Here is a 27,875-nt window from a genome sequence, read left to right as displayed (position 1 = left end):
AAAAAAAAAAAAAAAAAAAATTCCCAATAAATGTAACCGAGCACTCTGGGTTGCCTTTGTTTGTTTGTACTTTTTTGAGACAAGGTCTCCCCTGTCATCCAGGCTGGAGTGCACTGAAATGTTCATAGCTCACTGCAGCCTTGATCTCCTGGGACTTTAAGCCATCCTCCTGCCTCAGCCTCCTGGGTAGCTGAGACTACAGGTGCACACCACCACACTTGGCTAAGTTTTGCCTTCTTTTATAAATATTTTATTATATAAACTTTTAAAATAGATATATTTTATAGTATTATAAACATTATTTTGTTTATATTACAATGATATTTTATAATAAAATACTTTTATTTTATAAATTTTATTACAAACTTCATTTTTGTAGAGATGCATTCCCATAGTCACCATAATTGTCCACACCAGCCCAGGTGAGGCTTCATCCCCTGGCCTTAAGTGATCTTCCCAGCTTGGCCTCCCACAAAGCACTAGGATTACAGACATGAGCTACTGTGCTTGGCCTTTTTCAAAAAGAATTTACTTAAAAAAAATTAACACACTGTAAAATTGACATTATCCATGTGTACACTGCCATAGTTTTAAACACTTGTATATATTTATATAACTCCCACTACAATCAGAATATAGAACAGTTCTGGCTGGGCGCAGTGGCTCATGCCTATAATTCCAGCACTGTGGGAGGCCAAGCTGGGCAGATCACGAGGTCAGGACTTTAAGATCAGCCTGGACAAAATAGTGAAACCCCGTCTCTACTAAAAATACAAAAATTAGCCAGGCATGGTGGTGGGTGCCTGTAATCCCAGCTACCTGGGAGGCTGAGTCAGAAGAACTGCTTGAACCCAGGAGGTGGAGGTTGCAGTGAGCTGAGATCACATCACTGCACTCCAGCCCAGGCAACAGTGTGAGACTTTGTCTCAAAAAAAAAAAAAAAAGGAATAGTTCTATCACCCAAAAAATGCCTCTGTGCCATCCCACTTTGACCCCATCTATGGTCAAATCTTCCAACTCTAGACCCATGGCAAGCAACTGTATATTCTCATTGTATAGTTTTATATTTTCTAGAATATCGTATCATTGGAATCATACACTATTTAAAGTTTGAGACTGGAATCATTCAACCAACTTAATGCCTTTGAATACCATAAATGTTGTTATTTGTGTCATTCTTTTTTATTGCTGCATAATATTCCATCCAGTGATGGACTATCTATTGATTGTTTACCTACTAAGCATCAATTTAACATTTCAAACAAATTTTTTACAACTATATACTCAGGAAGAGAGATAATTTTAAATATTATCAAAACTAATATAAAAACGAATATGACAAAACTGTCTAATTCCATACTAGCATTCAGAAATACAGCATTAACACTGTGGGATGAGCACTGTCATGAGGTTAGTCTTCCCTCACACAACTCTCAGTACTGCCTTTCAGATAACTGTTTTTCATTTGTGTTTTTTAAGAAAAAGCGAGTTTGCACTGGTATTTCCATTTTGCCTTGCTAAACTGAAATTTATGGGAAGGTAATGCATACTTTGCATTCCCTTTTCCATCTATAAGGATTCAAATATATTAAAATTCAGCAGGATATGGGGAGATACTGGCATGGCAGATTAATTATTTTAAAAAGAAAATCTTTTCTGGTCACCAAGGATTTTGCGATTGAGGGTAAGACACTGTTGTGAATAAACAACATTTTTCTTTTATATACACTAAATGTGATCTTCTACAAATATCACCTCCCATGTGGCTGTCTGAGGGATCTCACTAGGAAGCACACACAGGAAGCCAAATTAAAAATCATGTAAGCAGTCACTGTCTATTCAAATTTCAGAGGAAGAAAATATAAACCCACATCCAGAAAAGCTCAATAAGAGTAAAAAGTTGGATGGACCAATCAATAGTATTCTCTTTAAAAACTGCCCCATTACAATTCCTCAAGGATCTAGAAAAAGAAATTCCATTTGACCCAGCAATCCCATTACTAGGTATATGCCCAAAGGATTATAAATCGTTCTATTATAAAGATACAAGCACATGTATGTTCACTGCGGCACTGTTTACAATAGCAAAGACCTGGAACCAACCCAAATGCCCACTGATGATAGACCTGGACAAGGAAAATGTGGCACATATATACCATGGAATACTTGCAGCCATAAAAAAGGATGAGTTCATGTCCTTTGTAGGGAATGGATGAATCTGAAAACCATCATTCTCAGCAAGCTGACACAAGAACAGAAAACTAAATACCACATATTCTCACTTAGGTGGGTGTTAAACAATGAGAACAGACGGATACAGGGAGGGGAGCATCACACACTGGGGTCTGTTGGGGGCAGGGCTAGGGAAGGGACATGGGGGTGGTGCCGAGGTTGGGGAGAGATAACATGGGGAGAAATGCCAGATATAGGTGACGGGGGGATGGAGGCAGCAAACCACCTTGTCATGTGTGTACCTATGTAACAATCCTGCATGATCTGCACATGTACCACAGAACCTAACATACAATTTTTAAAAACCACCCCATTAAAGTATATAAATGTATACATACTGCATATTTAATCTGTAACCCATATCTTGTCTATTGAGAATATGTATATTTAAGAATATAGGAGTCACAAACACAAATACCTAGAGGACAAAGTAAGTAACAAAATAAGCAAAAGGAATTAGCTGGCTCCACTAACCATGAAGCAGTAACTGGACACAGTGGTAGAATGAAAAATGAGCTACCTGGCAATGAGAGGTCAAAACTGGAAGGTGTATTCCGAAGACATCAAGCCAACCAAACGGCCAGTCTGTTCTTATTCAATTTTTATACTACTTTTCAGGAGGTTATGGATCATACAGTCAAGGTGTATAAATTTAAATCTCATCTCCAAGACTAGTCTCTCAAAGTGATTACCCTGGAATATTGACTGCCAATTCTAATAGCAAAATATAAATCGTGTTTGTGTGTCCATATAACTTGCTCAAGCATATGATGGTATAAAAAAGTTCGTAAGTTACTGCCCATGAGACAAATCTAGCCCACTGCTTGCTTTTAAAAATAAAGTTTGATTGAAATACAGTGCTGTCCACTCATTCCTGTGTTGTCTATGGCTGATGTCACAGGGCCTCTCCTTGAGTCATTGTGAGAGAGACCTGTGGCCCACAAAACTCTAGCTCTTTATAAAAAAACTTTACCAACCCCTGTTGAAATGCTCTAAAACTGTGCATATTCATTAATATTTGTCCACTGACCTTCCATAAGTTTTTTGCACGTTTATTAGCAGGAGATACTTTAAAAAATGGTTGTTTTTGGCCAGGTGTGGTGGCTCACACCTGTAATCCCAGCACTTTGGGAGGCTGAGTAGGGCAGATAACCTGAGGTCAGGAGTTCGAGACCAGCCTGACCAATATGGTGAAACGCCATCTCTACTAAGAATACAAAAACTAGCCAGCCATGGTGGCACTCACCTGTAATCCCAGCTACTCAGGAGGCAGAGGAAGGAGAATTGCTTGAACCAGGAAGGTGGAGGTTGCAGTCAGCCGAGATCGAGCCACTGCACTTCAGCTTGCACAACAAAAGCAAAAAGTTCATCTCAAAAAAAAAAAAAAATGGTTGCTTGTACATTGTTGAGCACTTTCCAATTTACAAATATATACTCATAGTAACTTCTTATAACAAGTCCACAGGCTGCCATTAGTTTTCCCAATTGGCAAACTGGAAAGCAGAGCCAGGAGGCTAAATGGCCATCACAGGAGAGCTGGAGAGTTAGGCCTTGGTGAGCACTCTGGGTTGGGCTTCCCCTGAGTAACCTGGGTATGCTGTCTTTTCACTGTACCACACCTGTGCCAAGAGAACCCCAAAATAGCACACCTAACCTAACATACCAGGAGGCAGCTGCACACAGCAGTGAACAAGGCTCTAGAGTCCAAAAGACCTGGATTTGAGTCCCACCTCTGCTCTTTCTAGCTTTCTGTCCTTGAAAAATACACCTCAAATTCAAAACATTGAAATATCTCTCAGTGGGTCAAAAAAGATTGTAGGTGGTTAGACTAATTAAATTACTCAAAGGGTATTTATTGAAAGCCTTTTCTGAGACAGACACAGTGTGAAGGCTCTTTGCATATAGAGGAAACCAAATAGATGTGGTCTGATCATATCTATACAGAAATTAGCAGAGTTCCTTACACATAATCCCTCAGTTAGCAGTACTAATACTGCTAACTTGATGTTGCTGTTCTAGTATTTACTATTAATTATATTAGTAATAGTAGTAAAACAGCCTATATGTTGGGGAAGGGTGGATCAAAAGAACTTGATGATGGTGGTCAGCAACCTGAGCGCCTTTCTTAGCTCCTCCAATATTCCCTACCGAAAGTGGCCAGGACAAAGTCAGAGACTGGCTGATGAAGCCTCCGAAGGTGCCATCTTCCCTTCTGCCCACAGCTTGTCAGGCTGTGTGCCATTTCTCCATTCTTTTTTCCCAAGGCAGAGCTTGGACTTACTGCTATTCCCAGTGTCTACAAGGCAGAGAAAGCACTGCCCGTGTGCCGCCAATTCCTTCTGCCCTAATTACGAGTGACTCAGCATTGAGCCCGTTGGGTTCCTGTACATCCTGCTCATTCTTTACACTAAGGAGTTGTGATGGTCAGCTAGAGTTGCTTGGCAAAATAGGAAAGGCCTACATGATGTCGCTTCTGTTCACTTCTCTCCCATTTCCTTCCACTGCCTCCTCTCCAGACTGACTGCTCCCTTGCTCTTCCTGAAACATCAGGCACATTCCTGCTACCCTGGAGCCTTCATACTTGCTATTATCTTTTTCTGGAAAGCTTTTCTCTAGCTATGCATACAACCTGCTTCCTCACCTCCTCTGTATTTTTGTGTGAAGGTTATCTTCTCGGAAGACGTGGTTACTGACCACGCTGTACAAAATGGTAACACCTCTCCCCCAGCACCTTCTCTGCTTTATTTCTCTCCATGACACTTTATGTTCTGATTTTATCTACAGCATGCCATTTTTCCTAGTGGGAACTCCATGAGGGAGGTGACTTTTTTCTATTTTGTCAACTACTGTGTCCTTAGCTTATAGATCTGCATCAGCACAAAGCAGGTGTTCAACTGGTGCAAAGGAAAGGAGGGAAGAAGGAAAAAAGGGAGACCAAGCCCATGAAGGACCCTGGGATGTGGCTGACACTCCTGCCTCTCTGACACACCATCACATTATTGATGTACGACTTTTGAGATCACACAAAAATAGTAAAAACCACACCACTGAAGTGCAGAGAAACTGACGCGCTTGTTTAATTTTGCAAACTGGAGGTCATTTCCTCTCCTCTGTGGTTTCTCACTCTGCTTCTCTGTGACCACCAACCTGACGCTCTGCAGCTGCCAAGCAATTTCTGGAAATATCTCAATGGGGAGCTTCTCCAAATCACTCAATTCACCCACGTAAGCTCGTGCCAAAGCTAGTTATTCACAACCCCAACTGCCAAATGAAATGTCAGGGAAGGACACATCCATTGTGAAATTACATGGATTATGGGAAGGGGGGAATGATCCTTTCTTTCATAATTATTAGTTATTGACCACAACAATGAGCCTATTCAATCTTGATAATGATCCTTGGGTTTAAAAGGACACAGTGGACACAGAAGAATAAATGTCTTCCTTTTGTGATCAACTATTTTTTATCTCCAGTTCTGAGGTCTATCATTTGCAGAACTGTACTTCCAGATTCATGTTATACACAGTTCTATGCAAAATCCCAGGATCCAGACAGTCCTGGAGTTAGATCCTGTAAGCACGCCACTAAAATTCCCCAAGGCTCTGTGTCATTCTGAAAAATAAGCAATGGTAAAAATAATTATAAACACAAATAAATACAACCATAATCATGGCAGTGAGCATGTGTTAGGTGCTTGTGACTGCCAGGTACTGGGCTAAGACCTTCATATTTTTTAGCCCCACAAACAAGCTTAGCTACCCTTAAATAATCTACATTACTGAGTCTTACTCATTCTCAAAAGGAGTTTTCTTCAAGCCTCTCCTGACCACCCTGCTCAGACCCCACTTATCTCAACTGGTTATCTAGCACTGAGTAGAGACTGGTACTGGGATTGCTGGCCATTTTATCCAACATCCGTGTCTAATTCCACTTTCACCATCAACACCCACGGCAAGAACCAGAATAGACCGACCGTAAGCATTTTCTAAATACTTAGCTGATTTTACAAGGCGTGTTATAAGCATCTTGTAAAATAAGTACTAGGAAAATGCTAACTAAAGGCAAAAATAAGGAGAAAAATCTAAATAAGAAAAAAAAAAATAACCTCCTCTCCCTCCAAGTTCCCCTAAACTTTAGTCTGACATTCTTCACATTTAGTCTGACACTTGGAAACTCCTTTCTTTAGAGGGCCCCCTACCCATCTAGGGCCTCCATGTATCACCCTTCCCCATAGCAACTAAATTTCTTACAGCTTTCTGAGCCTTTGGTGGTGGCTGGTGGCTGGAAAGTCAACTGCAGTGATAACATGAATCAATATAAGTACATACCAAAAAGCAAGGTGTACAGAAAGGCTGAGAGAAGAAAATTGACATTTCTACTTTTCAGGAGCTTATACTCTAACAAAAGAGACTGGCGTCTAAATAACTGTGTGTGTGTACACACATACACCTATATGTGTATGTATACAAACACACACACACATACCCCAATACCTCCACACACACGGATATATCCATATATCCATATATATGTATATATGATATATATATGGATATATGGATATATACATATACATGTATATATCCATATGTGTGGAGGTATTGGTATGTGGCAGTAGTCTATGGTGCTCTTACCTCCTCTTTAGCCACAAGTCTTGGTGACAAGAACAATGAGCTCATCCTCTGAAGCTAAAACTGTGAAGACCACTGAGTTAGTCAGCTCAGGCGTCCATAACAAAATACCACTGACTAGGTGTCTTAAACAACAAAAACCCACTTCCTGCCTTGCAGATGGCTCCGTTCTCACTGTGTCCTCCTACAGTGGGGAATGAGAGACTTCTGGTGTCTCTTTCTCTTGAATAAGGACGCCAATTCCATTGGATCTGGGCTCCATGCTTCTGACCTCACTTATCCTTAATCACCTCCTAAAGGCCATATCTTCAACACCATCATGTGAAGGTTAGGGATTCAACATATGAATTTGGTTTGGGGACACAACTCAATCCAAGCAACGACTCTCTATCCATCAGCACCTAGACACACAAAATGACTAAAATGGAGACAATATAGGTGCCAGGCCACCATGACAAGATACCAGCCTTACTGAAGTGGTAACATACAATTAATTGTGAACTAATGTGTCAATCAGAAAAAGGCAGAGGTCGTGCCAGGAAGCCTCAGTAAAAGTTTGGACTTGTTCAGCAGAGGGAGGGAGAGCCTATGCCACAGGACTTTAAAAATCCAGGCTTCCCGCTGTGTGCGGTGGCTCACGCCTGTAATCCCAACACTTTGTGAGGCTGAGGCAGGTGGATCACATGGTCAAGAGATCGAGACCTTCCTGGCCAACATGGTGAAAACCCGTCTCTACTAAAATACAAAAATTAGCTGGGTGGGGTGGCACTCACCTGTAGTCCCAGCTACTCAGGAGGCTGAGGCAGGAGAACTGCTTGAACCCAGGAGGCAGAGGTTGCAGTGAGCCATTATCATGCCCCTGCACTCCAGCCTGGCACCTGGTGACAGAGCAAGACTCTGTCTCAAAAAAAATTAATTAATTTAATTAAATAATCATCCAGGCTGCCTGGGCTAAGAGGGCTCCCATGCAGAGATGGATAAAGGTGGCCCTAGCAGAAAAAGTATGAGGATGTCAAGTTCTAATTTGTGGCTCAGTACTTACTGTGAAATGATGGTGTATGAAATGCCATTGAGCACGGAGCCCATGCATTCTCCTTGCAGTGCGCTCATCCCTGCACCAACTTCCCAATTCTGATGTGACTTCTCCTAAAGGCTGACCGTGGGGAGGAAATGCATTTTGATTGTTTTCAGGCCCTGAGATAATAATTTCTCCTAACAGGTTAATGAAGTAGCCATTGATTATGATTTGACTTTTCCTGTAATTTGACAACAATGAAGAATGTTACATCAAAAGAACATTAGAGTCTTTATTTTATTTTTGAGATGGCATCTTGCTCTTTCACTGAGGCTGGAGTGCAGTGGCACAACTGCAGCTCACTGCAACCTCTGCCTCCCAGGTTCAAGTGATTATCATGCCTAAGCCTCCCGAGTAGCTGGGACCACAGGTGTGTGCCACCATGGCTGGCTAATTTTTATATTTTTAGTAGAGATGGTATTTCACCATGTTGGTCAGGTGGGTCTTGAACTTATGACCTCAAGTGATCACCAGCGTCAGTCTCCCAAAGTGCTGGGATTACATGGATGAGCCACCACATCTGGACTAGAGTCTTTAAAGTATTTAATTCTCATGTATTTAAATCTCAAATTAGTTGTGATTGGCATTTGTAGCTCAAACTCATGACCATTTGTTCATCACGAGTTAGTCGTCTGAGCCAGATGACCACTGGATAGTTACTGCAGGCCTGAGAGATGCTGATTTTCTCAAGGACTTACTCAGTGATGCCCTTGTCCAGGACCAATTTGCCTTCCCTTCTCTACCTCCTCTCTTCCTGCTGTAATCCCTTCTCTCTACAGATTTCTCCATAAAGCAGTCTAAGGTTAATGCTTAGTCAGAGTACAAGTGTCATGCTGTGAAAATGAAGGCAGGCTGGTTACACTCATTGCAGAGTTGGAAGAAGCATCACAGTGGAGGAAGGTATTCACTAGGCCTTGAAGTGTGGGAAGGATTTTAGTAGAACAGAATGAATATGAGGTAGGTGATACGGTTTGGCTCCATGTCCCCAACCCAATCTCATCTTGTAGCTCCCATAATTCCCATGTGTTGTTGGAGGAACCCAAGGGGGATGACTGAATCATGGGGCAGGTCTTTCCTCTGCTGTTCTCGTGATAGTGAGTGGGTCTCATGAGATCTGATGGTTTTATAAGGAGGAGTGTGATGGTTAATACTGAGTGTCAACTTGATTGAACGATATACAGTACTGATCCTGGGTGTATTTGTGAGGGTGTTGCTAAGGGAGACTAACATTTGACTCAGTGGGCTGGGAAAGGCAGAACCACCCTTAATCTGGGTGAGCACAATCTCATCAGCTGCCAGCGCAGCTAGAATATAAGCAGGCAGAAAAATGTGAAAAGAGAGACTGGCTTAGCCTCCCAGCCTACGTCTTTTCCCCATACTAGATGCTTCCTGCCCTCGAACATCAGACTCCAAGTTCTTTGGTTTTGGAACTTGGACTGGCTCTCCTTGCTCCTCAGCCTATAGATAGCCTATTGTGGGATCTTGTGATCATGTGAGATAATATTTAATAAACTCCCATTTACATCTATTTTTTTCATTAGTTCTGTCCCTCTAGTTCCTAACATAGGAAGCTTCCTTGCACAAGCTCTCCCTTTTCCTGCTGCCATACAAATAAACATGACTTGCTCCTCCTTGCCTTCCACCATGATGGCCAGGCCTCTCCAGCCATGTGGAACTGTCCATACTAAACCTCTGTCTGCCCAGTCTCAATATGTCTTTATCAGCAGCAATGAAAACAGACTAATACAGTAGGTAAGAGACCAGGAAACACATGAGATGATAAATGATGACCCCATAAAACATGAAAAGCAAGGAAAGTAAGAGTGTACCATTATTCACAGATGTTTGGCTTGAACAACTAGGCGAGTAATGGTGATACTGACAAAAACTCATGGTCTCTGTTTGAGGCAGCTCTTCAGGGAGACAGCGAATTCTGTCAAGACAAGTTGAAATCAGGTTTCTATGGGGTGTCCAGTAGGGTGTGGATCTGGAGCTCAAGACAGAGTCTGGCTAAATCCTCTTCCACTGATGTATCCTTTCTTCTAAGGGGATGTTCTCACCTTTTAGTCATATGGTTGGACTTGGCACCTGCAATATTTTAGGCTCTGCCTGTTCTCTGCTTCTCACATTCCTTCTTCCTTGTCCTTCATCCTTAGTTTCTTCATTTGCCCCATCATTCCATTTCCCCTTCTTTGCCAATGCTGGTGGGCCTGGAGGTGACTACAGAATTCAGACATTGCTGATATTTGGGGTCCTGTCCCACTGCCACAGGCTTAGTCTGGCACCAGAGCAGCATTGGTATACAACAAGGGAGGCAAAGCACCAGGGGTCCCTTGGGCCACAGATGCTCACTCCTTGCATGACCCCTCTGGAAAGCTAAAAACAAGGTAAGTTAAACTGAGGACACTGGACAAAAATCTGATTGTCCTTGCTGTATACCAGGCTTGTCACATGTCAGCTCCTTCCTTCTTGCTCATTTCTTCCCCATTCCACAAAATGTATAGAAAGCCACTGGCCATTAACTAGGAAGACACAGATGAGCCAGATCTAAGATACAGAGGAACCAACTCCCAAACTCTCAGGTGACATGAATTCTGCCAGAATTTCCCCCTTTGTTAAATTTTAAAAAATGCAGAAATGATAAATTCAGATTTAAAATCATTATGGGCCAGGCACGGTGGCTCACACCTGTAATCACAGCACTTTGGGAGGCCAAGGTGGGCGGATCATGAGGTCAGGAGATGGAGACCATCCTGGCTAACACATAAAAACACCATCTGTACTAAAAATACAAAAAAAATTATTAGGCGTGATGGCACGTGCCTGTAGTCCCAGCCACTCAGGAGGCTGAGACAGGAGAATCACATGAACCTGGGAGGCGGTGGTTGCAGTGAGCTGAGATGGTGCCACTGCACTCCAGCCTGGGCAACAGAGCAAGACTCCATCTCAAAAATAAATAAATAGATAAATAATAAAATCAATATCCAATTTCAGCTAAAAAGTTTATACCTGCCTAAACCTCTAATTCCAATTATCATACAAAATGAAATTGGGTATTTTTCAAAAACCACAAATGTTGATTTTAATTAAAACATAAAGAAAACTCACAGGAAAAACATGAACAAATACCCGAGTAAACTGAATGCACATGTTGCTATCCTTGTTTTTGTATTAAACAAGTATCAGCTGAGCACACGTTACATGCTATGTGCCAGGCATGAAGCTAGACTCTTAGAAGACACAGACAAATATGTCTCCCCAGCCATGCCAATACTCCAAATTAACACACCCTAGTGGAGAAGATAAGTAAGGGAGCTCTCCTTCTTCTTTGCCACGTGATAAACTCTGGATTCTCAGGTAGTGGGACAGGTCCAACCCCAACAGGCAGGACTGAGGAGAGGAGCCCAGCGAGGAGGGAGGTGGGTGGGCAGAACTAGACTGCAAGGGGACCAGCAGCACCCTGTTCCTTCATCCTCTGCAAGCATGCCACCCAGCAAATCAATGGTACTTAAGTAGTGACAACCTCAACCTTCATTGGAAGAATCAGTCTTAGTCTCTGTTTTGCACTTACTTTTTTTTTTAATTGTACTTTAGGTTCTGGGGTACGTGTGTAGATCATGCAGGATTGTTGCACAGGTACATACATGGCAAGGTGGATTGCTGCCTTCATCCCCCCATCACCTATATCTGGCATTTCTCCCCATGTTATCCCTCCCCAACCTCCCCAATCCCCATTGTCCCTCCCCTAGCACCCCCACAATGGACCCTAGTGTGTGATGCTCCCCTCCCTGTGTCCATGTGTTCTCACTGTTCAACACCCACCTAGGAATGAGAACATGAGGTGTTTGGTTTTCTATTCTTGTGTCAGTTTGCTGAGAATGATGGTTTTCAGATTCATCCATTTCCCTACAAAGAACATGAACTCATCCTTTTTTACAGCTTTCTTTGCACTTTCTAGGGCAGAAAAAGAGGAGGAAAAAGATTCTTTCTTGAGAACAAAGGTTAAAAAAATGTCTGCACCAAAAGGGAAAATCAAATAATCCAGAATAGCCTATTCTTTATTGAAGGACTCTGACTATTGTAAGCTTTCTGCATTGAACCTGGAGATGATAAAACAGCCAAGCCCAACAACGCTTCATCTATCACCATGGAACAGCCCACACTTCCAGACATACATCACACCACAAAGCTCCCATAGCCTCCAATCTAAGTAAAGCAAAACACTCACTATCCCCAACAGCACCCATCTACACTTCAGGCCTGTGGTCACCATATTTCCTCACCTGGTAAGCAGACTGTCCTCTGTGCCAATGTGGACACTGCTTCGCAGATAGCACGCCCTTATGTCCCACACACGGATCCCCTCCTTCTAATGAGCTTCCAGGAGACCAGGATGAGACATTTTGCAATGACAGCTCTGATATCCACTTGCCTCTTATGCTCTGCTTGGGAGTATATGATCTCCCAACAAAACATAGTCGGAGAGCAGAGTCACTTTCTCATGAATCTCTATTTCCAATAGCAACTTTGACACTGCCTGGCCTAGAATAGCATTCAAATATTTCTATTTACTCAACAGAGACAATAAAAGTTCTAAATTGTTTAACAGCAGTTGCTTCAAAAAAAAAATCCTTCTGAATATAAAAATGTTAGCATATCAAAGACAAGAAGCCCACTTGTATTTTCTGGTCAGGAAAAAAAAAAAAAAAAGACGAAGATTAACTTCATTACATAACTCAACCTGTTACCTTCCTCTTACTGACCTAATTTAATAATCTACTTCATTTGCATTTTGTTTAGTAGAAACATGTATTTCAAATTTATAAATAAGTAAACAGTCAGAAAAGGCTTACAAAAAGAATTTTATAAAGTTTAATACCAAATAAAAAAAATAGTTAAAGTCACTTATGGGTAGTGGTGTCTTAATAGAGTTAATGCTTGGTAAGGAATATGGTCATGATATCCTCCAAACATCCGTGATCCCATTCCCCAGTAAAACCTCAATACATGGAATAATCAATAAGTTTTGTTTCTAAAAGGGAAACTAAAAATCCAAGTTGAACAACCAGTTTTCTATGTAACTGTAACACTAACCTGGGACACAGAAAAATTAACCCCTTATTTCTACATGGAAATCTACTTCAGTGTCATTAATGAAAGAATTTTTAAAAACAACTAATTGTATCAATCACTAAACTCATGATTTGGTAATTTGGAGATTGAATTTAAATCATATTTACCCTTGAAATAGAATATTTGTGTCATAATTATATTTGTTTAGTTAATTGTATTTAAATACTAAAGTTTTGTTAAGTTTTTTAAAAGAACGCATGTGAAGTTGTTCATAGGTGAATGCACACACGCATGTGGCAGTTCAAATCCTCGGGCAGTCAAAGGGGGACATACATTCATACACTTCTTAGAAAAAATAATATGCATAGTTTGTCTACAGGTACGGCCGGCAAGAGTGTAGTGACAAAGGCAAACTTACACAAAAAATTCCAGGAAAAGTTCTGCACTTCATTTCCTTGCCAGGAGACAGATAAATGAGAATTCATCCAATAGGGCTTTTAATGTCCTAAAGTATTCTGGAAGAGTTATTTGTAATAGCTTTAAAATACACAGAGATCAACCCTAAAACTAATAGGAACACTGGGTGTAATCAATATTGCATTAATTTAAATTCTTGTAAACAATATTCTTCCTATCTGAGCTAACCATGAAAATAGCTCCTAACCAAATTTTCCAAGGGCACTGAACATACTTTTCAAAAATCAAGAGGAAGGAAGAAAGGAAGAAAGGGAAGGAGAAGAAGGAGGGAGGAAGGGAAGATGGGAAGGAGGGAGGGAGGAAGTGATGGGAGGGGAGAGAAATGGGAAAGCCCAGCCCCATTCTCACCTCTGGCTCTTCTGGTGCATCTCCTCCAAGGGAAGTTTTCTGAAGATCAAAGATGCCGTTGCTGGACACCCGTCTCTGCTCAGCAGGAGAGGCATGGGCCTCCTCTGAGTCTGTTTCCACCACATGGAGGTGGCTGGCTTCTTCCTGGCTCCAATCCAATTCTTCTTCAGACTGTTTCAAGGAGCTACTGCTACTCTTGGGAAAGATCCCTGCAGTGGACAGACTGCTGGGCACCGAGGTGTAGGAAGACTGGGGCCCAGAGTAAGGCCGGCCCTCTGGGACCAAGACCTCAGCCTCCAGGAGATCAGGCACAGACAGGCTGAGGCGGCGGTCCAAGTGATGCCTTGCCCTTAGGTCTAGGGGTTTACTTGGGTTCTTTTTCACCTTCTTCTTGCTCAAGTTGATCAACAATGGCCTGGTCCGCTGTTTTAATGAGCCCCAAACAGATGGTTTATCCAGATCCATGGCTGCGTGAAGACCCAAGAAGCCGCTTCTCAGAAGACTGTACCTCTACTGAAAACAACTGCAGTGACTCCTATGAAAGAGTATTAAAAAAGAACATGAACCTTCATGGTGGCAGTAGAGCACATCAATGTGGGAAACACAACTCAAAAATCTTACACTTTCCAATAAGTGATGAAGATTGCAACATTTGATTGGTAACTTCTATATATATTGGGAAAAGCATTTTTAAAGAACTTTTTAAAAGTATTTTATCAGAGCAACTGTAGAAACATTCAAATGATGAGATTATAAGGTAGGCACCAAAAAAAGAAAAATGTGCTTCATGAAAAGATGACTTTCTTATTTCCTCTCCAGAGAAAGCAGAGCTAAAGACTTTCGTGAGAACAATAACAGCAGGTGTTCTTCAGGATGACCAAGGGGTGGGGTCTTTCTACTTCTGTAAACTGGAGGTCAACAAACACTTTCAGTGCAGGGCCAGTTAATAAGTATTTTAGATTTTGTGGGCCAGATGGTGTCTGTTGCTACTACTCAACTCTGCTGCTGTGACATCAAAGGAGACAGACACAATACCTAAAGAATGTGGCTATGTTGTAATAAAACTCCATAAACGCAGAAGACTATGGATGACTGATCCCCACTTTAACCATGTTAACTTCCTTTCGAGAATGAAGTGTACATTTTGAAGAACAAAATCATAGCCCTATCAACTAAGATTCCATCTACTATCTTTAAAATGTATATTCACATAGAGGTGATTATAGCAAAAAAAAAAAGCATGTGAGTTTTCTTCTTATTAAGAAGAAATGACAAAATTCCTATAATGGAGCCCTTAAAAAAGCAAGTTTCTGAGATTTAGCCTGAGAATGTGAAAGGGAGAAAGTGTCACTCACTCACAGTTGGTTATGAGGAACAAGGATGCTTCACACATACAGTAAATATGTAATTACAGAGTACAGTAAATGCTGTGCAGGAAAGTGGTGATTTGGGATCTAACAGGTTGAGCTCATCAGGGATCAAATCAAAATCAAATGTGCAGAAATAGCCCTTATTTGATGTGTCCAATGCCTCATAATAAATCCTTTCGGTATGAAAAAGAACAGGATGGGTAGCTACTGAGACCTGGTCTCTTTGTATTTTGCCACATTTGACTGAGGCAAAAAGAGGCCAAGAGCTTCCACAAAACATTTTCTGAAACAAAGGACCCTGGCTTTTGTGCCCCACCCCAGCTCCTTCCAGGAGAGGGCAGTTCATCATTGTGAAGAATGGTCCAGAGAGCCAGGGAGCCAGAGATCAGGGTGCATGCAGCCATTTTCCTACTGAAGGTCAGGACTTTGCCTCTACAGCCCTTGCCTAATGTCCAGCACATGGCAAGAGCTTCTCCCAGGATGAACTTGGTGTCTTCAGTAGAGAATGTAAAGATTAAGAGCTTGGGCTCTTGAAACAGACTCCACAGGTTACAATTTTGATTTGCCATGTTCTACTTGGATGACCAGGTGCAAGTCACCTCACTGAGCCTCCATTGCCTCACCTACCCAGTGGGGATGAAATGACCTAGTTTACAGATACGATGACATAAAGCATAAAGCACAGTGTCTGATGTTTTAAAGTGCTCAGTCACAGAAAGCTGTCTCTATCATTATTATCATTTCTTGGATATCCTAAGTTACGTAAGAGCTCTGGGTCTCATTATCCCCACATTACAGATGAGTTCAACAATAAGTACCTCAGGAGCCTGAATGAGCTAATACACAGAAGGCAAAAAGATGCCAAGAGCTTCCACAAAACACATTTTCTTTGCTTTGGTTCCTAGAACACTGCTAGGTACGGAGTAAATGTTTAATACAGTGTTAGCTACTTTTAAAATTATTTCAATTATTTTGCATTGGGTCATTTTGGCTTTAAACGTTTAAAATATTTTACAACTTTTTGGCAGCTTTTAAACGTTATTCTGAACAGAAACTTGTATTTCACATTAGCAAGACACAAGTACATTCCATTCACATCTCCTAGCTTGAGCTGCAAGTATGCTAAAAGGCATTGCCCCTATTTTCATACAGCAATATTTTCCTTCAATTAGCATTTAATGGAGGATAGTAGCATAACACTCTATGGACATAGGAAGAGTCTATAAGAAATGGGAAATGCCACATCAGCTGATACAACCAGAGGACCCACAATGTGACAGGTACTATGAGAGACTCGGGACACAGAGCAGAGCCTTGAAAAGTTTATTATGTAAGTGGACATTAAAACAACGCAATTGAAACATCTGAGCACAAGAATGTACACAAATTCCACACTAATTACAACCAGATAAAATTTTTTTTTTTTTTTGAGAGAGAAGGTCTCACTCCAGTTTCCCAGGCTGGAGTGCAATGACACAATCACAGCTCACTGCAGCCTCGAACTCCGGGGCTCAAGCGACCCTCCCACCTCAGCCTCCCAAGTAGCTGGGACTACAGACACATGCCACCATGCCCGGATAATTTTTTATACAGATAGAATTTTTAACAGAAGAAATATTTTGATAAACTAAACATCTGAAGATGAAAGAAAATGTTTGAATAACTGAAAAGCCTTGTCAAGAAAGCAATATATATGGAAAACATAAAAATGGAGAAGGTGGCCAGTAACTTCTCAGCAAAAACAATGAGACTGAAGTTTGGGAATGACACATATGTCATGCAGTGTCTGATGATGAAGACTTAGCACATGTGTGAGATAAAGCATACCTGAGCACAGCCAGTAAAGCAGCATTGTGATTTCCATGGGAACAGCAAGACTTCAGATGCACTCACACACTGGGATACTGTACAATGCTTAAAACAGTCAGGTGGAGCCATGTGTTTCAACACAAGTAATGAATGCTATCGAGATGGAGACAGACACATGGACAGACGTATTCCAAGTTAAATTCCTGGATTTATAGAATTTCTTAAATTCCCTACAGCACCCAAAACAGACTCATTAAGAAAGTGTCTTTAAAAATACCGAGTCCCAGCCAGATGTGGTAGCTCATGCCTGTAATTCCAGTGCTATGGGAGGAAGAGGCGGGTAGATCACTTGAGATCAGGAGTTTGAAACCAGCCTGAACAACATGATGAAAACCCATCTTTACTGAAATATAAATAATTAGTCAGGTGTGGAGGCTTATACCTGGAATGCCAGCTACTAGGAGGCTGAGCCACAAGAACTACTTGAACCGGGGAGGCATAGGTTGCAGTGGGCCAAGATTGTGCCATTGGACTCCTGCCTGGGTGATAGAGTGAGACTCTGCCTCGAAAGAGAAAAAGAATGGAAAGAAAGACAGAAAGACAGAGAGAAAGAAAAGAAAAGGAAGGAAGGAAGGAAATACAAGAGAGAGAGGAGAGAGGAGAGGGAGGGAGAGAGGGAGGGAGGGAAAAAAAGAAAAACAAAGAGAAAAAACTTCAAAATAAATAAATATAAATAAAACAGCTAATCCTGGGCTCCACCACAGAAAATGAACCTGAGTCCCCGGAATCTGCCTTCCAACAAATTTACCTGGTGTTATTGTACAGATCAAAGTGCAGGAATTCTAGCGGAGCAGCTTACATTCCCCCTTGAGGGAAATCTATTATGAAGGGGAACTGTGAATGGGAACTTGTCTTTTATGAAATGAAGACATTTGTAATATCTGTAACTAAGCAAACCAAAAAAAAAAAAAAAAAAAAAAAAAAAAAAAAAAAAAAAAAAAAAAAAAATCTCCAAGAAAAATGAAAAAGGAGTTTCTGTAAAAAAAAGCTGCATTTCTAAATAATGTGCCCTATGTGGAATAATGTTTATTTTATCCATGCACTACACTGTCCTGTGCCAGGAGAGTTTCTCTCTTTCATTTGAGAGGATGAAGCTGATAGGAATGCACACATTACTGGAGCATTATAATACATTCAAGAGAAATTCCAAGTAGAAGTCAGGGATATACCTAACCCCTAGACAATGGAACAACAGTTTCACCCTCTTTGTTTCAATACAAAATGACTTTTTCCACTTTATTTTTTAAATCATTCTAAAACAAAATTGGCTTCTTACTTTTGGTGCACAGTTCTATAATCTTAATACATTTAAAGATTTGTGTTTACGCCATCACAGTTGGGACACAGAGGGGTCTATCTATCCACATAGGCTCACGTGCTCCCAGGCCCCCACTTCTTCCCTCTGGAAACCACTGATCTATTCTCTATCATTGTCAATTTGTCTTTCAGGGAATGTCTTCTAAACGGAATCATGCAGTATGTAACTTTTAGAGACTGGCTTCTTTCACTTAGCACACTGCGTTTGAGATTCATCCAGTTGTTGCACAAGTCAGTAGTTCAACTTTTTGTTGCTGACTGTTGTAGTCCATTGTGTGGATGTACCACAATTTATCTGTTTACCCCTTGAAGAACATTTGGGTTGTTTCCAGTTTGGAATTCTTACAAATAAAGCTGCTATAATCATTTGTATATAGGTGTTTTGTGTAGGAATATATGCTTTCACTTCTCTGGGATAAATGTTAAAGAGTGACATTCTTGGGTCATATGGTAAGTGAATGTTTAACTTCGTAAATAAGCTACCAACTGTTTGCCAGACTTTCACAGTACCAATTTGCATTCTCACCAACAATTATGGGAATTCCAGTTGTCTATATCCTACTCAAGACAGTACTATCAGGACTTTTAATTTTAGCCATTCTAATAGGTATGTACATAGTAGTATCACATCTCAGTTTTTAATTTTCATTCTCCTAATAATGTGTGAGGTTGAAAACCTTTGTATGCATTTCCTATTTTTTCGTCCACTCTGATAAGCTGTCTATTCAAGATTTTTACACAATTTTTGGAAATTGGGTTGTTTTCTTATTGTTGAGTTATGAGAGTTCTTTAAATATTTAGGATATAAGTCCTTTGTTGAACACACAAAATTTGCAAATATTTCCCCTAGTTTGTAGCTTGTCTTCTCATTCTCTTAGTAGTATATTTTGCACAGTAAAAGTTTTGAATTTTAATGTAGTCTTACAAGCCATTTTAAAAAATTTTTATGTTACGTACTTTTGGTGTCATGTATAAGAACTCCTTGTCTCATCCCAATTAATAAAGGTTTTCACCCATGTTCTGTAATAGAAATATAGTTTTATATTTTATATTTAGATTTATAATTTATTTTAGATAACTTCTGTATAGTGTTATATTTAGTTTAAGGTTCATTTTTACATGTGAATAAATTTTTCCAATGTCATTATTTTAAAAGACTGTAATATCTTCACTGAATTGCTTTTGTACCTTCATCAAAAAGCTATGCCACATCTGTGTGGGTATATAACCTTGACTCATTCATTTCCATCGATCTATGTAACTATTTCAATATCATTATGATTTCTGAAGCCTGACAGTCTTATAATTGGGCAGTGTGACCTCTCCAAATTTATTATTTTTCAAATTTGTTTAGCCATTCTAGTTTTTTATTTCTATATAAATTTTAGAATGAGTTACTCTCTACAAAAAAGAGCTTCTGCACAGCAAAAGGAGCTATCATCAGAGTGAACAGGCAACCTACAGAATGTTTTGCAAAAAGTTTTGCAATCTACCCAAATGACAAAGGGCTAATATTCAGAATCTACAAGGAACTTACACAAATTTACAAGAAAAAGACAACCCCGTCAAAAAGCAGGGAAAGGATATGAACAGACACTTCTCAAAAGAAGACATTTATGCAGCCAACAAACATATGAAAGCAGCTCATCATCACTGGTCATTAGAGATATGCAAATCAAAACCACAATGAGATACGATCTCACACCAATCAGAATGGCCATCATTAAAAAGTCGGGAAACAACAGATGCTGGAGAGGATGTGGAGAAACAGGAACACTTTTGCCCTGTTGGTGGAAGTGCAAATTAATTCAACCATTGTGGAAGACAGTATGCTGATTCCTCAAGGATCTAGAATGAGAAATACCATTTGACCCAGCAATCCCATTACTGTATACCCAAAGGATTATAAATCACTCTACTCTGAAGACAACACACACATGTGTTTATTGTAGCACTGTTCACAATAGCAAAGACTTGAAACCAACCCAAATTCCCATCAAGGATAGACTGGATAAAGAAAATGTGGCACATATACACCCTGGAGTACTATTCAGCCGTGAAAAAGGATGGGTTCATGTCCTTTGCAGAAACATAGATGAAGGTGAAAATCATCATTCTCAGCAAACACAGAAACAGAAAAACAAACACCACATGTTCTCACTCATAAGTGGGAGTTGAACAATGAGAACACATGGACACAGGGATGGGAACATCACACACCAGGGCCAATTGGGGGGTGGGGGAGGGGAGGAATAGCATTAGGAGAAATATCTAATATAGATGATGGGTTGATGGGTGCAGCCAACCACCATGGCAGGTGTATACCTATGTAACCAACTTGCATGTTCTGCACATGTATCCAAAACTTAAAGAATAATAATAAAACAAAGAATTCTAAAAAGTAAAAAAAAGAAAAAAGAAAAAAGATACTGCTAACATTTTGATAGGTATTATTTTAAATAAATAGATAGCTTTGGAGAGTGCTGACATATTTACTATGTTTAGTCTCCAATATAAGAACACGGCAGGTCTTTCCATTTATTTAGGTCTTCCTTGGTTTCTTTCATCAGCGTTCTCTAGTTTCAGCACACATATCCAGTACATGTTTTATTAGATTTATTTGTATTTCATTTTCGTTGAAGCTATTGTAAATAGCTTTTCATTTTTGTTTCCAATTGTGTATTTTCAGCATAAACATATATGATTGAATTTTTTTTTTTGGCTTTGTATCCTGTTACTGCCTAAATTTATTTGTTGCTTTTATTATATTCCTTTAGGTCTTCTACACAAAAAATCATGTTGTCTGCAAAAGTGGGTATTTTTATTTATTTTTCTCCATATGTTATGCCTTTGCTTTTTCTCACCTTATTGGACTAAGTTATCAAATAAGATAGTGAATAGTTTTAGAATGAATATCTGTTTTTCTCCCTATCAGTCTGAGAAAGCACCCAATCATTCTCCGTAAGTATGGTGCCAGAGGTTTATCAATTTTACTGATTATTCTTCAAAGAACCAGCTTTTGGTTTTTAATGTTCATTGTTTTACCTTCAATATCATTCATTTCTACTCGTCTTTATGATTTATTTCTCTCTTCTTAATTTAGGTTTAATTTGCTCTTACTTTTTTTATTTTCTTAAGGTGATAGCTAAATCAAAGGGTAGTAATCTACAGGCCAAATCCATACAACTACCTGTTTTTATATATAAAGTTATACTGAATGCAGCCACACTAATGTATTTACATATTGGCCAAAACTGCTTTTGCACAATGGCAGAGTTTAATAGTTGTGGCAGATACCATATGGCCCAGAAACCCTAAAATGTTTACTGTCCAGACATTTACAGAGAAAGTTTGCAAACCACTGGCTTAGATTATGGCTTCGAGCATTTCCTTCATTTTAAAAATAAGGTTTAAGGCTACATATTAGATACATGCCATAAGATGTGAAATGTCACATTTTCATTGTTCTCCTGTTTAAAGTATTTTCTAATTTATCTTGAAACTTCCTCTTTGGGCCATGTATTATGTAATATTATGTTTTATTTTCACTTTTTTTGTTGTTTGAAATTGAGTTTCACTCTTGTTGCCCAGGCTGGACAGCAGTGGCATGATCTCAGCTCACTGCAACCTCCACCTCCCGGGTTCAAACAATTCTCCTTCCTCAGCCTCCCAAGTAGCTGGGATTACAGACATGCACCACCACACTCAGCTAATTTTATATTTTTAGTTGAGATGAGGTTTCATCATGTTAGGCTGATCTCAAACTCCGTACCTCAAGCGATCCACCTACCTTGGCCTCCCAAAGTGCTGGGATAACAGGCATGAGTCAGCACGTCCAGCCTCACTTTCATTATTTTTTATTTTTCTCGAAACGCCTTCTTTAGGTCATGGTTTATTCAAAAGTATATTGGTAATTTCTAAGTAGCTGATGATATATCTATGTTTTTATTAAATTCCAGTTTAACTCAATTATGACCAGAAGTCATTCTCCAAATGATTTTAATTCTTTTAAATTTGTTAAGGTTTGACTTAGGACCCACAATGCGGTCTTTGTTAAACGTTCCATATGCATTTGAAAGACTGTATAAACGACTATAGTAAGGTGGAGTATTATATAAATGTCCATTAGATTTAGTTGGTTGATAGTTCAGCTCTTCTATGTCCTTGTTGATCTTCTATTACTGTAAGAGGAGTAATTTTTCAACTGTAGCTGTGAATTTCTCTATTTCTCCACTGAGTTACGTCAGTTTTTGCTTCTGTATTTTGAAGCTCTGTTGTTGCACAAACATTTAGAATTGTTATAGCTTCTTGCTGAACTAACTCTTCAATCAATATGTAACGTCTGTCTTCATCCCTGATGATTTTCTAGTTCTAAAGCCTATCTTGTTTGATTTTAACATAGCCATCCTAGTTTACTTTTGGTTTGTGTTTGTGTGGGTTTTATTTTCCCTGTCCTTTTTGCTTTTCAGCTTACAGTATCATTATATTTGGAGTGAGTTTCTTATGGAAAGCATAGAGCTATGACATTTTTAAAAATCCAGTCTGACAATCTCTAGCTTTTAGTTTGTTTAGATCACTTATATTTAACATAGTAATTGATATGTCTGTATTTAGGTCTGCCATTTTATTATTTCCTTCCTGTTCTGTTTTTCATTTTTTCTGTTTTCCCTTTTCTTCATTTGTTGAGGTTATAGTGTTCCATTTTAATTTATCAGTTATGATTCTGATTATATCTCTGTATAAATTTTCAGTGATTACTCTAGGGGTTACAGTATACATAGTTAACTTTCCACATTCTATTTAGAATTAATATTTTACTACTTCAGTTGGAACAAAGAAAGCAGATCACCTGCATTTGCTTTGTATTGCTTTCATAACAAATAACTAAAAACTTAGTGGCTTAAAAAATAAATTTATTACTCTGCAGTTCTGAGAAAGTCTGAAGTGGGTCTTGTCAGGCTAAAATCAAAGTGCTGACAATAATGCTTTCTTTTTTTGGGAGGCTCTAGTTGAAAATCCATTTCTTCATCATTCTCAGCCTTGGCAAAATTCCAACTTTTTAAAAATTTTCATTGACAGCCATTTTTTGCTCACTGTCAGCTGAGGATTTATCTTAGCTTTTAGAGGCTGCCCACATTCCCTGACCCCTTTCTCCATCTTCAAAGCCAGAAACAGTGAGTAAAGTCTCTCTCATTGGTGCATCTCTCTGACCCACTATTTTGTTTTCCTCTTCCACTTCTAAGGACTCATGTTATTTGATTGAGCCCTCCAGGAAAACAGAGGGTATTCTATCTCTTAAAGTCTGTTAGATTCCACTGACAAGTCAAGTCTTTTGTGCCACGTAATGTAACATTCATGGTATCCAGGGGTAAGTATATGGGTATCTGGGGTTAGGAAAGGGACATATCCTGTCTAACATACCACCATGTAGGTCTCTTCTTCCATAATATAGTAACACATAAGTTGTTTCAGACAACTTATGTGTTATTATATTTTGGGAGAAGTGTAAATTTGTATTTGTCTCAGACAACTTATGTATTATTATATTATGGGAGAAGTGTAAATTTGTATCAGACTATGTTTAACTTTTGATTTCAACCATAAGCCATACTTAAATTCAAGATAAAAGGAACGGTCTCTTAAATTTTAAAAGAGTCTATTAAATTAAAATAGAAAGGCAATTGTATTTTTCACTTCCATTGCCTTGTGTTTGGACAGAGATTTAAAAAACAAACCAAATTTAAATATTCCATATTTCCTTCTTGTACCATTTCTCATCTGTGTAAGAAGTTTTCTTGTTATTTTATGGCAGGTCTGCTGGCTCCAAATTCTCTTAGTTTTCCCCAATCTGAGAATAGATATTTCACCTTTATTTCTGAAGGATATTTTAGCTAGATATTGGATTCTGTACTTTTCTTTCTTGAAAAACAGATGTGCCATTTTCTCCAGGCCTCCATCATTTCTGACGAGAAATCTCAGTCATTTGAATCATTGTTTGTCCATATATCAGTTATCATTGCTCTAACTGATTTCAATATTTTTTTTCTTTAAGTTTTTAGCAGTTTATGATGTGCCTGGGTGTGTGTTTATTTGGATGTATCCCAGGGTTAGCTTAGCTTCTTGAATCTATCAATGTTTCCACCATCATTTCTTGGAATACTTGTTGAGCCTCACTCACTTTCTCCTTTCCTTCTGGAGCTCCAATGATACAAATATCATGCCTTTTGTGTTGTTCTATAATCCTATGGCCTCTGTTTATTATTTTTCAATCTTCTTTTTCTTTGTTCAGGTTGGATAACCTGTATTGATGTATCTTTAGCTTTACTGACTCTTTCCTCTATCATCCCCATTCTGCCACTGAATCCGTACAGTGAGGTTTGTTTTTTGATGGGTGGAGAACGGGTGGAGCGGGCAGCTATTGTACTTTTCAGGTCTGGTTTCCATTGGTGCTACTTCCTGTCTTTCTTTGCTTATCGTTTCTATCTTAACTTTTATTTGAAGACTCATGATTATTCATTTGAGCATTCTACAATAGCTTCTTTAAAGTCGTATCTTCATTTTCATCTGTTAATTGCCTCTTCCCATGTGAGTTAAAGTTTTTATATTTCTTCATAAACTAATATCGATTATACTGTGGACATTTTGAATGTTATTTAAATCTACAAAGATGCTATACCATTGTTTTAGCAAGCACTTAATCTAGTTAGCATCTTGCCATAAATTTCAACCCACCTTCTGTTGGCTATGGTCTCAGTATCAGTTTAGGGTTTTTTGTTTGGTTTTTGTTTTGTTTTGTTTTGTTTTGTTTTTTGAGATGGAGTCTAGCTCTGTTGCCCAGACTGGAGTGCAATGGCACTATCTCAGCTCACTGCAACCTCTGCCTCCCGGGTTCAAGCAATTCTCCTGCCTCAGCCTCCTGAGTAGCTGGAACTACAGGTGTGTGCCATCACACCTCGCTAATTTTTTGTATTTTTAGTAGAGATGGGGTTTCACCATATTAGCCAAGCTGGTCTGGATCTCCTGACCTCATGGTCCATCATCACCTCAGCCTCCCACAGTGCTGTGATTACAGGCTTGAGCTACCATGCCCAGACCCCAGTTTAGTTTTCAATAGTTATGCAGGTTCGTTAAGATCTGCCCTGCTTGGGTAGGATGTAGAGGTCATTCTGGGACTTGAGTTGAGTTCTACCCATTAACTCCATTCTCAAAGTCTGCTAATAAGAATCAGATCCATGCATGTTCAGGCTATGGGTAAGTGCATACGTTCACAATGTATTTGGTCATTTCCCGAGCCCTTCCTTCCCAGCTGTCTTCTCTGATACTTTCTGGCACCCTAGAACTCACCCTTTTTCATTCAACAATCAGGAACAACCCTCATCTACGATCATACCAGGGCCCATTATTTTTGCTCCTGCAGTTTCCTATTACCAGCTGCTTTTGCTGCCACTGCCTCCAGCTCAAGACTGTGGGGGAGCTGGGGCATGACAAAAGGGAGATAAAGGAGGCACACAAAGTAGGGGACTTCCCCCTCTTAGCTTTAGTACTTCCCTTTTCTTCTTGGGCCACAACTAGAGGTCATCTCTTTCTCTTTCTCTCTCTCTCTCTGAGATCCGCTGCTAACATCTGGATTTGGGGCTGCATTAAGTTCATACCGGATAAATGTTCCAGTTTTGTCATGACCCAGCTCCCAAGCAGTCTATAGATACAGGCAGTAAGCAGCTGGGCCTGGGAAACTGCAGGAGCCAATCTGACGAATGAGGAGAATGGCTTTCCTGCTTGTTGAAGATGCAGCTTTACTTTCCTGAGACTTCAACTAGCTTTACCATACATTTCATTCGGATTTCATGTTCAGTGGAAGAAAAACATTGAAGTGTTTTTATTATATCTTACTCCAAACAGGAACTCATTTAAGTTTTGTAAAGTATACTGGCCATAGTTTCTCCAAGCATGTGAGTAATACACAACCATGTGCACAGAATTATAAACATATAAACACAAAAAGATATGCCCAGAGAAAATAAGGATTCTTAAGGTGTGTAACGCTAATGCACCCTTGGACTCCTTTGTACCTGAAAATGTCACTTCTCCAATAAACAGTGGATTTTCCAGAACAATATATTTTCCAGAATAAGCAACAACAGCACAAAATACAGAATGAAACAACAGAAAAAAGTAAACAACCATGTGTAAATAATTACAAACATATAAACACAAATATACATGCCCAGAAAAAAAAAAGTATTCTTAAAGTATGTAAAGCTAAAGTACGCTTGGTCTCTTTCATGCCTGAAAATGTTACTTCTCCAATGAACAATGTATCTTCCAGAACAAGGCAAAACTTAAAGATATAATAAATCTAAGAAAAAGTCAGGTTTGGAAAGCCTGCTGAGATAATTCCAACTATCTGAATATGTTTGCTTCCTCTCAAAGGATATTTTAAAATAAACATATTTGTTCTGTTTTCTACCATGATGCAAGTTCATAGGTCATTGTCATAAACACTCAAAGGGCTACAAGATAAAATGTAATCCTTGAAGAGCAGGATCTCTTCACAAAACAAGATACCTATGCTACCCTACCTGGTAATCTTCAGCTTTCATTTATTGAACAAAAAATATGCATTCTGCTTCTCCAAACCGCTAACAGCAGAGCAAGGTCTTTACAGGAAATGGCCCCAAGCTGAGGAGCCTAATGGAAGCTTCATTTATTATGGTTTTAAGCCAGACATCCTCCCCAGCTGGCCGCTAGCAATTGGCAAAGTGGGAAAAGAACAACAAACCTTTTAAATACCAGCCCCCAAATTTCTGATTGAGCTCATACTGCAACATTACCTGAATAAGAACCACAAGGTAGGAAAGAGGTTCTCAGAATGAAACAGCATAATTTTACGAGCATTTTAAAGCTATTCAGTAACACTGACTCACATTGTGCTTCTTACACTTCTTTAATACAAATGTGACAAAAAGGTCTTGTTTTCACAATCTAAGTGTCAATTCAAGAGCAGCAAGCAGTTACTAGTCAGAATATGTTATTACTGGAGTATCTTTTAAATTAACCATCAATATTTTTTTTCTTACCAGTAGAAAGAAAATTTCATATCACATCATTTTAACATGAGGGAAAAAATAATATGAATAGGGTCAATGATATTTAAAAATCTGCTTGTGTATGCCTACCTTCTGATAAAGATAAAAGCAAATGTAATTATATAGACAGATTATTCTGCACTTTAATAGGACTGGGAAAAGAATCTATATACTTCAGTGCATTTAATTACGCTTGTAGCAAAAACAAATCTCTCTTCTTTTCTAAAGGAGATTATCCTTCATAAAAAGCACTCTCTTTAGATCATTTCCAGAGAATGAACAAACCATTTCCCTGCTTTTAAGATAAATCTGGCTCTTTTCTTCCAAAATACAGATTCCCTATCTACCATTTCAACATTTTACTTAATGTATCATCTAATTGCAGGTGGAGTATCAT

The 27,875-nt window shown here is 39.3% G+C and overlaps 1 protein-coding gene across 15 annotated transcripts in view; it reads right to left on the bottom strand.

The window, feature by feature from the left end:
* The window catches only part of MCTP2 (multiple C2 and transmembrane domain containing 2), a 264,268-nt gene that overhangs the window by 180,953 nt on the left and 55,440 nt on the right, over positions 1–27,875 (bottom strand). For 14 of the 15 annotated variants that reach the window (XM_037734928.1, XM_037734892.1, XM_037734897.1 and 11 more), the window contains one exon: positions 13,837–14,371. Coding sequence is in view for 13 of the 15 variants with exons in the window: in XM_037734892.1 (XP_037590820.1) it covers positions 13,837–14,301 (465 nt within the window). In the remaining 2 variants the exon portion in view is untranslated. Of the gene's footprint in view, positions 1–3,478; positions 6,758–13,836; positions 14,372–27,875 lie in introns of those variants that run through there. The other variant, XM_037734925.1, reaches the window with a different exon arrangement.

The sequence above is a fragment of the Cebus imitator genome, unplaced genomic scaffold, assembly GCF_001604975.1.
Source record: "Cebus imitator isolate Cc_AM_T3 unplaced genomic scaffold, Cebus_imitator-1.0 Scaffold19, whole genome shotgun sequence".
Taxonomy (NCBI): domain Eukaryota; kingdom Metazoa; phylum Chordata; class Mammalia; order Primates; family Cebidae; genus Cebus; species Cebus imitator.
The sequence above is the reverse complement of the archived record's forward strand: the minus strand, read 5'-3'. Positions and strand labels throughout refer to the sequence as shown.